This window comes from Leucopleurus acutus, assembly GCF_964270905.1.
Source record: "Leucopleurus acutus genome assembly, chromosome: 2".
NCBI lineage: Eukaryota > Metazoa > Chordata > Mammalia > Artiodactyla > Delphinidae > Leucopleurus > Leucopleurus acutus.
Genome location: NC_139143.1, coordinates 76628888 through 76640959, shown reverse-complemented (window position 1 = coordinate 76640959; position 12072 = coordinate 76628888). Strand labels below are relative to the sequence as shown.

The following is a 12072-nucleotide window of genomic DNA, read 5'->3' as shown; positions in this document are numbered from 1 at the left end:
GAATCTGGTTCAGCACGTGAAAGTATACCCATGCGATGGCAAAACCTGCCACTTCTGTAAAGAAAGGAAAGGAAAGACTAACATGTGCTAATATAGAATGAGCTCTAAGATACATTGTTAATGGAAAGAACAAAGTCTTGGACAGTGTGTATCATATGCTACCAGTTGGATAAAAAAAATAACTGTATGTTTATATAGGTAAAGAAAAGTTCTGAAAGGAAATACAAAGATCTTATCAGTGGTTGCCTCTGTGGAGGGAACTAGACTGGCTTGGGGATTTTTTTAATGCATACATTTTGTACTGCCAGATATTTTTTAAACCATTTGTGTGTACTACTCTTTTGATATATTTTTTAAGTGCTTAAAATGCCTCTTCTGAATAAGCTTCCCGTATTTACCCAAAAGAATTTCCCTCCTTATTGTCAGGTCTGGATGCATAACAGGCATAATATCTCTCTTCTCCCCCAAACTGTGGCCTCAGCCCTGTCCCCCTGCCTGTAAGTTACACTGCCCTTGACTTACGTTCATGATACTCTCGTGTCCACTTGCGTTACATGTGCTTTGCAGCCCGTTTATGTTTTTGAATACTGTGCTTCTGCTGTCATGCGCCCCTGCACATGGTCCATGGGGTCAGTATGACTTCTGCGGCCTGAAGTGAGTACTCCCAGGGAGCCAGGCAGTGCTTCCTACACAGCAGGACCTTAATTACTGCTTTGCTCATTGGCTGGTCATTGCATGGGTAATCATCTTTGTAAGGCTTTATCACAGAAGCGCAACAAAGACATGTAAGATGATAATGATATACGTGATTACACTCCAGAATAGAGCATCCCAAAAGGTCTTAGGCCCATAGGATCTATTCTGCTCCTTAAACAAATCTGGCCGGTTCAAGAGCTATGCAACTCAGGACATGTGAAAGGCCAGCAGCAGGCAACGGTCCACATCTCTGGTCTTCATCTGACCTGCTGTGACCTCTATCATTTCCCACTCCCTCTTCTCACCAAACTCCTTGACTGAGCAGCTCAGCTCCGAATAGGTGCCTCGGCTCCTCCCCCCGCCCTTCCTTTTGCATATATTTTCCAAGTTTTACCCTTGACACTTTCTCTAGGATGTGGTCTGTCCACACTTGCCTCCAGGAAGAAGCTAGCCTGGCCAACCACACACCTGCAGAGGAGAGGGATCAGGTGGGGCATGAACAAGTGGCTTATCCCCCAAGACTAAGTGGTCCTGGGATCTGGGGACCCTAGAATCTGTGATTCCAGTGTGAACACAGGCGGGGAGACACTGACAGCTTACCAGGAAGCCAGACTCCTCTCCAGCAGGAGTTGAACAGACGTGTTTATTGATGGCCCACGTGTGCCCTTTGGCTGCTATAGAGAAGAAAAGTACAGAATAGGGAGGAGACCCAGACATTTCATTCAGGAAAGAAATTTAGACTGCCTCTAAATAACAACACAGTTCTATATTAAATTCATACCTTATATAGAGAGTGGGGCAACTGAAGAACAGGCTCCATGCAGTGTCACCTGTTGGGGGTCCCTGAGTAGGCCCTCTTCCAGTTTACTCTTTCCTGGGCTTGGCCAGAGTCTCAGCCTGCTCTCCACAGCCTTGTGGAAGGGTCTGGCCTGAAGACTCAGGGGGGCCCAGCAAGGTGCCTGATTCCCAGTTGCTCAGCTGTCTGAGCCCTCCCTCCAGCGTGTGCCGTGGGGAACATCAGGACTCAGAACTTAAATACAATATCGTTTGTAACTGTGAAGAGACCGGAATAGATGTCTAATAATGTGCTTTTGTAAGTCAAACCTCGTTCTGTAGACAAAGCTGGTCCCACTGCCAGGTTATCGGGATGGCGTGGGCTCTGCGTGATTTTTCCACTCAGAGATGGGCTTGCTTTGCACCATCTACCCTCGCTCCTGCCTACACCCTTTTGTGACCAAAGCCCAGGCATGGCCCCCTTGGAGAACCTGCCAGCTGGCTTACAGCTAGTTATTCCACCCTCACAGAGGGGGCTGTTTCTTTTCCTCTGTATTCCCGTTATCTTTCCTTCCTCTTTGGAAGATGGGCCTGGGCAAGGGAAGGGTCTAAAAACGTGGTCATCCCTGATTAGGGAGGAAGGAAGACAAGTCATAGATTAGAAAACCAGAGGAAGGGAATCTTAATGCTAATAATAACACTACCGTACATTTACATCGCACTTGAAAGATTACCAGTACTTGGATTGCTGAGTCCGTTTTTGGAAACTACCCAATATCTCTACTCATTCTTGTCCAGTCTGTGAGTTGAGATAGTATTTAACAGCATTGCTCCTATAATGGCTGTTAGCAATCATTTTTTCAAAACAAAATATAGACCATGCACAAACTCTCATATCCTCTCCAGACTAGGAACTGCTCTGCAGAGAGTCGTGTGGTGTCATCCATTGTAACAGAAGCTGGACTGTAAGGAAGATGAGAACAGCTGCGGCAACTAGGAATATACACAGAAGTTCTCCAGCTCCCTGCGGCTCAGTCGAGCCGGGTTCTCAGCTTTGGGTGCTCTCTTTCCCACCTGCAGAAGAAAAGGAGAACTTCAGACCCTCCCACCAAGAGATCCTTATAACAACCCTGTGGGCCATGAATTAGTATCCCGATTCATAATTATAAGAAAAGGAAGCTCACATGGGTACAGCAAATAATTCAGGGTCAACGACTAGTAAGAAGTAAAGGAGGGGCTTGAATCCAGTTCTTCTGGCTCCATTTGTAGTGCTTTTTAACCACACCACCCCTCTTCGTGACCCACCTAGATTGCCTTGGCCCACATGGTGTCCTTTACAGCCCTGGCCTGTCCAGCTGGCTTTACTGTAGGGCCGCAGCTCAAGTGCCAGAAATTCCAGCAGGCCCCCCTCTACCCTCTCCCTTGTGACCAGGGGCAACATCTTTATCAGGCCACAGGTGGAAGCTCAGGTGTTAAATGAGGCTGATGGGTGGGGTGCTCTCCACGCTTTAAATTCTCTGGGTATAAATGGGAAGTATAATTATACTACCTCATAGTATTCTGTGAGGATTAAATAAGATAGTTCACATGAAGACACTGGCAGGCATATATATATATATATATATATATATATATATATATATATATGCAATAAACCTCCAATAAACGTTGAGTCCCTACTTTCCATTCCCTAAATGGCCTGATGGGAATCATTTCGGCCACCAGGCTCGTTGGTCTCTTTCGTGCAGTGTCCATCCCAGCAGCAGCTGAAGATCACCTATATCCTGGAATGATTCTCAATTACTTACTAATGGGAAAATCAGTTAAATTCATTTATCCTCCCTTCTCTGCTCCCCGTTCCCCAACACACACATACCCGTAGAAAGGAGAGATGTCCAGTGTGTGGCACACAGCTGGGAAACTAGCCTGGGGATAGCTCTAATTTAAAACTCTATCTCCCCAACAGGGGTCAAACTCCAAAATATGATATGATCTTGGGTTAGACCATCACTCTCTTTGAGCTTCAGTTTCTTCATCTCTAAAATGAAGATTTGGATTAGAAGATCCCTAAAGTCCCTACAGCCCTGAGACTCTATGGATGACTTTTCACACGTGTATGAGTTCAGGGCTATGCTATGAGCACGAAACCCATTCAGAGGAGCTCCTTACCTCTTCATAGATAGTTTTATTGACGGAAGTGTTGCGGTTCGTCTTCTTGGATCCAGACTGGAAATTCAGAGGGTAAAGAGTGCTTAACTTCAAGTTAAGAAATGTACCACTCCTAACTGAGGTGAGAGGTCCCAAAGGAGACTCAGGGCCCAGAAAGTCCCTGAAGTGTCCCCAGCCAGGAGTGAATAGAATTTCCTACCCCGGGAGTAAACAATGGTGTTTATGGTTTCCAGAGAAGGCACAGTACATACTTGCCTATGATATGACATTTCTGAACCAAAAGAGTTTAGTATCCCACACCCACAGATCCCTAAAATCCACACATACACACATTCCCAGCACACACACACACCCCCTTCAGACAAACCTAATACAAATACTGCCTCAAACTGTGTATCTTTTCAACACACAGCATACATACACACCTTAGTGTAAACAATTCTGGCACATACATAAGTACCAATCCTAGCACATACCCTGAACATGGTGAAATACTGGAGACAGTGCAGGAACTCAGAAGCACTTTCAGTAGTCTACAGAGCCTTCACAACCTAATACAAAAGCATGTGATCATGGTGCCCGTGACCATCTATATGTCCATAAACTCTAGCGTATACTTTAAATATAAATACCTCTCATGGTAGAATCCAAGTTGATTTAATGACTTATTAGAAGGAGGGTGAGTGAAAAGTCTAAAAATCTTCCCAAACCTCTCCCCTATTTGACACAAACACAGGATCCTGACACACATGAACTCAACACTTCCACAGTTTGGCAGATCCCAAACTTCCCATACTACCATGGTAAGGTTTTGGCTTCATACTGTGACTCCAGCCTTGGAATTAACATTCTTCCCCCCCCCCCACCCCCCAAGGTGGAAATATGACCATGGGCACTAGGATGTCCCACTTTGTGGTCCCAGGCACATGTAACAGCTGTGAGCTCAGCTTGGAGAAGGATTCAAGGAGACCGTGATGGGTTGCCTCGTTCTGGAGACCACCACCAGCAGGTGACTGGCCAGAACCTTTGTCTGATTCTCTGAAAGTCAACACTGTTTCTCTCTAGGTCCAGTCTACTCCTCCAGTTCCAGGTTATATGCCTCTGCCTTGGAAATGACTCCATTATCTCCCACCATAGCCTCAGTTGGTCTAATGAGGACTCTGTGGTCCTTCTGCACAAAGCACCTCCTTTCTGTCTTTGACGGTCCTCTGCCTCCCACAGAAACTCCTATAGAATCCACTCTTCTCCTAATCTCAGAGCTGTTCTTTTTCTCCAGACAGAACCAGAAAGGCATTTCTAGTTGACCCATTAACATTTAAACACAGTCATTTAACACAAGCTACTCAGATACACACAGTGGAAGACAACTCACTCAGAAGTACACACACACACACCCTCTGCAAAGACATGCCTGCGTATGCACAGGCAAAATACGTATCTGCATAAAGAGCACCCTGCGGAGGAGACTTACCTTCCAGGAAGAATGTGCTAATGAATACAATATATGTGCGTTATCTTGTGATGTGGAAGCAGAAGACTATAGAAAAGAGAAATAAAACCATTTCAGAAGCAGAGATCCAACACAACCCTGGGGAGGCAGGCATCTATCTCTTCCATTTCTCCCCTTCAACCTTGCCCAGACAGCAGGTTTAAGTGTTAGTGAAAAGAATCCTGGACTAGTTGGGAGGTCAGACAACCTGAAAGGTAGTCCTGCTCTGTTATTAAAGATAGCTGTGGGCTTCCCTGGTGGCGCAGTGGTTGAGAGTCTGCCTGTCGATGCAGGGGACACGGGTTCGTTCCCTGGTCTGGGAAGATCCCACATGCCGCGGAGCGGCTGCGCCCGTGAGCCATGGCCGCTGAGCCTGCGCATCCGGAGCCTGTGCTCCGCAACGAGAGAGGCCACGAGAGTGAGAGGTCCGCGTACGGCAAAAAAAAACAAACAACAAAAAAAGACAACTGCTACTTTTTGAGTGCTTATTCTGTATATGCATTCTCCCCTAACCCTTATAACACTCCTACAAAATAGGAATAATCATAATTTGCCCCATTCTACAGATGAGACTCCAAAAGGGGAGGATCTAAACCTCAGACTCTCCAAGGTTCTTTCCTCAACACCTCAGTGCCTCCCTCTGACATCATGCCTTCCCTCTCTGGACCTGAGCCAGGTGTCCTCAAAGGCAGGTAACCATCCTCTTTTTAAGATGCTCCAGAGGAGAAATCTCATTCTCACCATCATCTCAGTCTAGGAGGATTTCTTCCTTGCATTTATTTAAATTCCTCTTGTTGGAATTCAATGTGACTAAAGCCAGAAAACTGCCAGATATCAATGGCCCTTACATCTCTCTTTGACTTTGACCCATTATCAGTGGATCACGTTATTTTAAGGGGAGTAGAAGTAGGCAACACCCAGCTTGGGAATTCCAGAGTGGCTCTGAGGGGTCGGGCACGTTCCTTCCTCCTTTCCTCCCTCTCTTCCATTTCTCTCTTCTCTTCCTCTCCCCTCCATTGCCTTCCCTTCTCCTCTTCCCTCTTTTCTTGATCTCCCTCTGAAGCTTATCACCATTCCCCAAGAGTTTTCTTTGCCCTGCAGCCTAGCCACCAAGCTGAAGAGGTTGGTGCTTCAAGCCTTAATTCTTTAAAAAATAAATAGGTAAAATAATGTCATTTGTATCAGAAATTATCATTACTGGCCACCAGGGGGCAGTGTTTCCTTTGCGAGAGATGCCTCCGCAGTCTGGGTTATCAATACAGTCATTTTAGCAGTCAATATTACAGTACAGGCCCCTTCTCCAGTTTACGGGTGAATTTCCACAATCCCAGAATGTTAGAGATGAAGTAGGTGGAGGTGGAGTGAAGACTCGGAAACAATTTGGCTCAACTTTGCCGCAACACAGCTATGTGGCCTTGAGCACGTTAGTTAACCTCTGAGTTTGTTTCCTCATCCACGAAATGGGGTTTTTTTTTAATTTATTTATTTTTGGCTTTGTTGGGTCTTTGTTGCTGCGCACGGCCTTTCTCTAGTTGTGGCGAGCGGGAGCTACTCTTCGTTGTGGTGCACGGACTTCTCATTGCAGTGGCTTCTCTTGTTGTGGAGCATGGGCTCTAGGCGCACTGACTTCAGTAGTTGTGGCATGCAGGCTCAGTAGTTGTGGCTCATGGGCTCTAGAGCGCAGGCTCAGTAGTTGTGGCGCACGGGCTTAGTTGCTCCGCGGCATGTGGGATCTTCCTGGACCAGGGCTCGAATCCGTGTCCCCTGCATTGGCAGGCCGACTCGTAACCACTACGCCACCAGGGAAGTCCCCGAAATGGGGTTTTTATTAGACCTACTTCATGAGGTTGTTTTGTGACATTCAATAAGAAAATAGACATGTTAAGTGCTTAATAAATGCTATTGTTAAGTCATAATTAGATAAAAGAGAACAACACAGATGCATTCTCTCCTGAAAACAGGTATAATCAAGGGCAGGAATAAAAAGTGCAAGGCCCCCAAGTATTGGAAGCAACAGGGAGGGAAAACAGAAGTTGAGTCCCCTGACAAGTTTCCTCCTCCCACTGACTTTATCTGGACCACACTTGCTACCAGGCATGGAAGAGAAAAGAATGTCTGCATCAGACTTTCCAGCTCTATTCATCTGTCGAGACATTCCAGAATCACACTCATCTTTACAAACAACTTAATGCAGCTGAGGCCAAGCTGTCTTCCGGACTCCAGGAGCACCAAGGTCTTACTCTGCCATTCAAGGGTGTGAGTGTCTAGGGGGCATTAGGAAACCCCATGGACAGGTACAGAATGGATTCGAGAAACCAGAGTGGTACCTGGGACTGGATCATGGAGTAGATGCTTATCCCTTCTCCAGGGGAATTCTGCTCCTGCACAAGAGATAGTAAAAGGACATATGGTAACGTGAGCAGACAGCTGTGTCTGTCTGAATTTGGATCGAGTCGGGGAGAAACAGCATAAGAAGAGGCGCTCCCGGGAACCTGGGAGGGAGGTGTTCTTTGAGCATCTCAGGATAGGGAGAGACAGTAGGAGCGACTCACCGTGCAGCAGTTAGTGTCAGAAGTGAGGAACCTCCCAAGTGTGAAAGAATTGCATCGAGTGACCCTGCCCAAAGGGTCTCCTGTCACTTGCTTTACTTGAGTAACTTAGAAACTTGCCTTTGCTGACTTTCTGACTAAATTTGCAACATAACTACTGATAACGGGCAGAGCTTTGGGTGGGGCTCTAATCTGAGTCGTACCTATAAGGACACAAATTCAGGCACTCTAAATGTTCTAAAGCCCCCTCTCTAGATCCAGCTTTGGTGGCCAGCTTGCCTTTGGCCTCAAGCCAGCCTCTGAGCAGTGCTGGTGGTGCTGGGTGGAGCCCTGGAGCGAGGCCAAAGGCAGGGAGCACATGCCCTTCCGGCTTCCCTCTTCAGTCCTGTCCCACGGGAGACTGGGGTTGGAGGCATTTCATGCTGCTCGACCCCGAACACAGACTGCCAGGCGGGGCTCTAGGGGAGAGCCCATGGAGACCATTAGAGTCCATTAGACAAGGAAGAAGCTGAACTCCCCAGAAGCAGGAAGACGCTAAGAGGAGCAGAGAAACATGAACCGTCCGTGGAGGCTGGAGTCGCTGGCATCTGGCAAGAAACAGGAGTTTGTGCTTTTCTCTTCTGCCCAGACCTGAGTGAAGTGTCTCCAGAAAGGTCAGAGCTGGGGCCCAAAGTGAGAGCACGTGAGACTTGAGATTTAGGCCTTCAAGCAGAACCTTGGGGACAGTAGGGACAGGCCATAGAGAGATGCGGCCACGGAGGGAGGAAGCCCTGAGTCAGATGCAGAGTAACAGACCTGAATCCCCAAGAGGTCTCTTTTACTCTGAGTAGTTATTTTCCTTTGTCTTCTCCTCCGTTTTACTTAATCTGAAGTCACCTTCATTTTGTTGGGGAAGAAAGGTTATTTTTACTGAGCAATTGGGCATCCGTGGCTGTAGGAAGATGCACTTGCTCTCAGGAATTTGCACCAGCATCCAGTAATGATGGGAGAAACAAAGTCTCCTTTTGTTTTTCATGTCCCAAAATATTCCCTGGGTGGGGCAAGGAAACAGGCCAGGGGAGCCACACTGATTCCTAATTCCCACTGAGCCCAGACCTTTGGGAAGCTGCTTCTCTGTTCTATGAGGTCTCACAGGGCCTCACACCTGTGACAAGCAAGAGTCCCACTGCTGTGACTTCCTGCCTCGCCCCCGCAGGTGAAGCACCAGGAATAGGGGTGGGAAGAGGGCCCTTCCTCCCCACGCCCATCACCCTTCCCACCTGGCATCTCAGCTGGGCACTGCCTTTCCCCGAGGCCTGTCACACATCCTGCCCTGCTCAGGGGCAGAACAGCAGGAGGGCCCCTGCAGCCCCCTGCAGTTTCCTCCTCTTCGACACCCCTGGATGACAGGCAGAGTTGGCCACTACCTGCAGAGACTGACTGGCCAGAGAGGTTCGCAGAGGAACTAACCTTTGTGCTAACCTGGTTACTCTCTCTAGCACCGCAGCCAGACCCGGGCCTCTTCCTCCCAGAGCACTGTGAGCACAGACCACTGAGGCATCTGCGAAACCGCTGTGCTCTGGCTGCTCAGGCTGGCCTCCTTCTCAGCCTGGGCAACGATCAAGGGACCCGCAAAAGTAAACTCGGGCTTGCAGGGACACGAGAATTTGTGGTCAGACGCAAAATACAAGAAGGTTGGACTCTTCCTGGGGCTGAGCCTGGCTGGTAAGACAGGACAGAAATGAGGACACCGGGGGGCCATCCCTCCCCAACAGGTGCGAGGCTGCACCAAGATGCCCCTTCTGCCTCCTTCATTTTTTCTGCACCCCGGCCCCCTCGTTTTCCTCTTTTCCTCCACGGCCAGAGCTAGGAGGCTGTCGGAGAAAAGACAGATGGGGAGGACTGAGGACAATTGTCTGGTCCTCTTGGACCCCCTGCTCTGGATGGTCATTCTCCCAAGAGCATCTCCCAGACTAGCTGAGAGAAACCGCAGCCCCTAGGGTGCCGTACTTGATTTCTCCTGGTTTGCACGTTGTTGACATCTTCGTAGATCGTCAGAAATTCCTCTGGTCTGGTCTCTGTGAGAGGAAAGCAAAGAAGCAAAGAAAAGAGCTGCAGAGACCTCCAGAGGGCGTCCTGTCCAGGCTTCTGCTTCTGGAAATCCTCCCTCCATCCCAGATGACCAAGACCTTGAGAAAAGTTCTAGAAAGGAGGCAGATTAGTGCTCTTCCTAGGATACCCGAAATGCACAGTGGCAGCAACCTGCCCTGACATACCTATTCCGTCAGGCCAGGCAGAGTGCAGGTAAATCTGCACATTGGGGATCAGACTGTAAACATCCAGCAGCCACCCCAGAAGGCGTGGCCTGGGAGAGAGGGCCCAGCAGCCACTGCTTCCCCTCCCCCAAGCACACACACACATACCTCAATGCCCCCAAGGAAAAGCAGGTACTGTACTCCCAGGCACATGCCACTGGGGATGACAAATCAGGCAACACACCTCCTAGGAACCCCCCACTTACGTGACTGCTTCCTCTTCCACCTCCGCACATAGAAGCAGGTGAGGGCGCCCAGGAACAATGCCGTTAGGAGAATCATGATGCTCACCAAAGTGGACAGAAAGATGAAATCTGAGGGATATGGAAGGCACCAGGCCTGAGTGCTAAGCCCTCTCTGTTCTCCCTTCCCACCTGTCTGCTGCAGGGACTGTCTCAAAACCCACACTCCTCTCTCAAATGGCTGGTCCCCTCGCACCCTGTGAATTCACCACCAAAGTCATCTCTCTTCTCAATTGGGTGACCTCCCCTGAGTGATGCTAAGAGTCTGGGTATTAGTATCTCAGAGGCCAGGCTCGATTCTAATTCTATAACCTCTGTGCCCTTGGGCAACTTCCTTAATTAAACTCTCTGAGCCTCTGTTTTGTCACTCACAGAAAGGAGATAATGTTATCTACACATGGGGGTTAATTACGCAGTCTAATATATGTAAAACATCTGGCACAGCAAATGTTAATCCATTCACTCTTTTGTTTTGAACTCAACAAACATTTGTTGCACACCTACTATGTGCCAGGCAAGTCTTCCATTTCACCTTCTGCTATTCTTGCTTTCATTGCTCTTCATTCAAACGTTAACATTTGTGTCCCACGTGTAGCCTCTTATATAACCCAGCCAACATGGGGAGAAGGGAAATGAATTAAAGTTCCAGATGCCAGCTGACTAGGCTCTTTACAAACATTATCTCATTTAACCTCAACAGCAATCCTGTGAGGTACTTATAATTATCATCCCCATTTTACCCAAAAGAAAAATTGAGTCTCAGAGAAGTAATGCATCAGCCTCAGTTCACAGAGCTAGTGAATGATGAAGCCATGGCTGGCATGAACCAAACTCCAGTGTCCTTGTCACTCCACATTACTTCAGCTTGCTTGTTTCTTTTTTGCCCCATTTGATTATAAGTTCCTTAAGTATGGGAACTGTGGGTTGTTTTTTCCCGTCATGCCCATGCTGATGGCACAGTCATTCTTTGTTTACCTAATCAATAGTGGTGTAAACTTAACTCGGGGTAACTCTTAGGATGTGCATAAGCAAAAACAACCCAAGAACTCTTCTGGCTACCCCCAAGATCATCCTGATGACCCTATGACTCAGAGTACTGTGTACAGCGTAGTTACCTCTTGGGGAGCTATATGGTTTGGGGGAGTTATCACTCAGGAGGAGAAAGTAGATCTCCATCAGTCTCTCAGAGAAAGGAAGTGATGATCAGAATCATGGCAGGGCTGCGACTCACCAAACAAGTAAGCATTCCCTACATGAAGGAGAAATGCACATCTCCCAGAAGGAGATTCTTTATTGGGATAAAATTCTTCCCAGACAAAGACAGCCCTGACTTTATGGAAACTGTGTGCCTAGAGGCCAGGACCTCCCTGGGGAAGGACTGCAAAGCCCTGGGGGAGGCAGCCAAGGGATCTCAGAGCCAAGCCTCCTTTGCACATGAGCCTGGCTGTGGGGTCCCACACCTTCAGCCCCTGTTACAGCGCAAAGAGCTCCACTTACTCGAGTAGGCATTCAGACAGCCCTGTGTGAGTTGGAGGGTGTGGTTTGCCCAGCTGACAGGGTTGCTGACATTGCAGGTGTATGTGTGCAAACCACTGACATCAATCTGCTCCTCCAGTTTGGTGAGGTTCCTGGGTGTCTGAATCAGCTCAGTCCCTTTATACCAAGCATAGCTCACATCACCACCTCTGGAGACTGAGCAGGACAGAGTCACTTGGCACATCCCCCTGTCCAGGACCTTCCACTTCTCCACCAGCTGGGGCTTCTCAACACGATCTGGAAGCAGAGATGTTGATCAGAAAGGTGCTGGAAATACAAGCCCTGCAGGAGTCAAAGGTGCAGTATGAGCTGTCCTGAGGACT

General features: G+C 48.2%; 1 protein-coding gene across 1 annotated transcript in view; it reads right to left on the bottom strand.

The window, feature by feature from the left end:
* Positions 1-2463: 2463 nt before the first annotated feature.
* The window catches only part of CD244 (CD244 molecule), a gene marked incomplete at both ends in the record, with an annotated part of 32216 nt that continues 22607 nt past the window's right edge, over positions 2464-12072 (bottom strand). The window contains 7 exons of the mRNA XM_082833846.1: positions 2464-2544; positions 3640-3696; positions 5111-5176; positions 7456-7509; positions 9667-9734; positions 10178-10285; positions 11711-11986. Of these exons, the coding sequence (XP_082689972.1) occupies positions 2464-2544; positions 3640-3696; positions 5111-5176; positions 7456-7509; positions 9667-9734; positions 10178-10285; positions 11711-11986 (710 nt within the window). The remainder of the gene's footprint in view (positions 2545-3639; positions 3697-5110; positions 5177-7455; positions 7510-9666; positions 9735-10177; positions 10286-11710; positions 11987-12072) is intronic.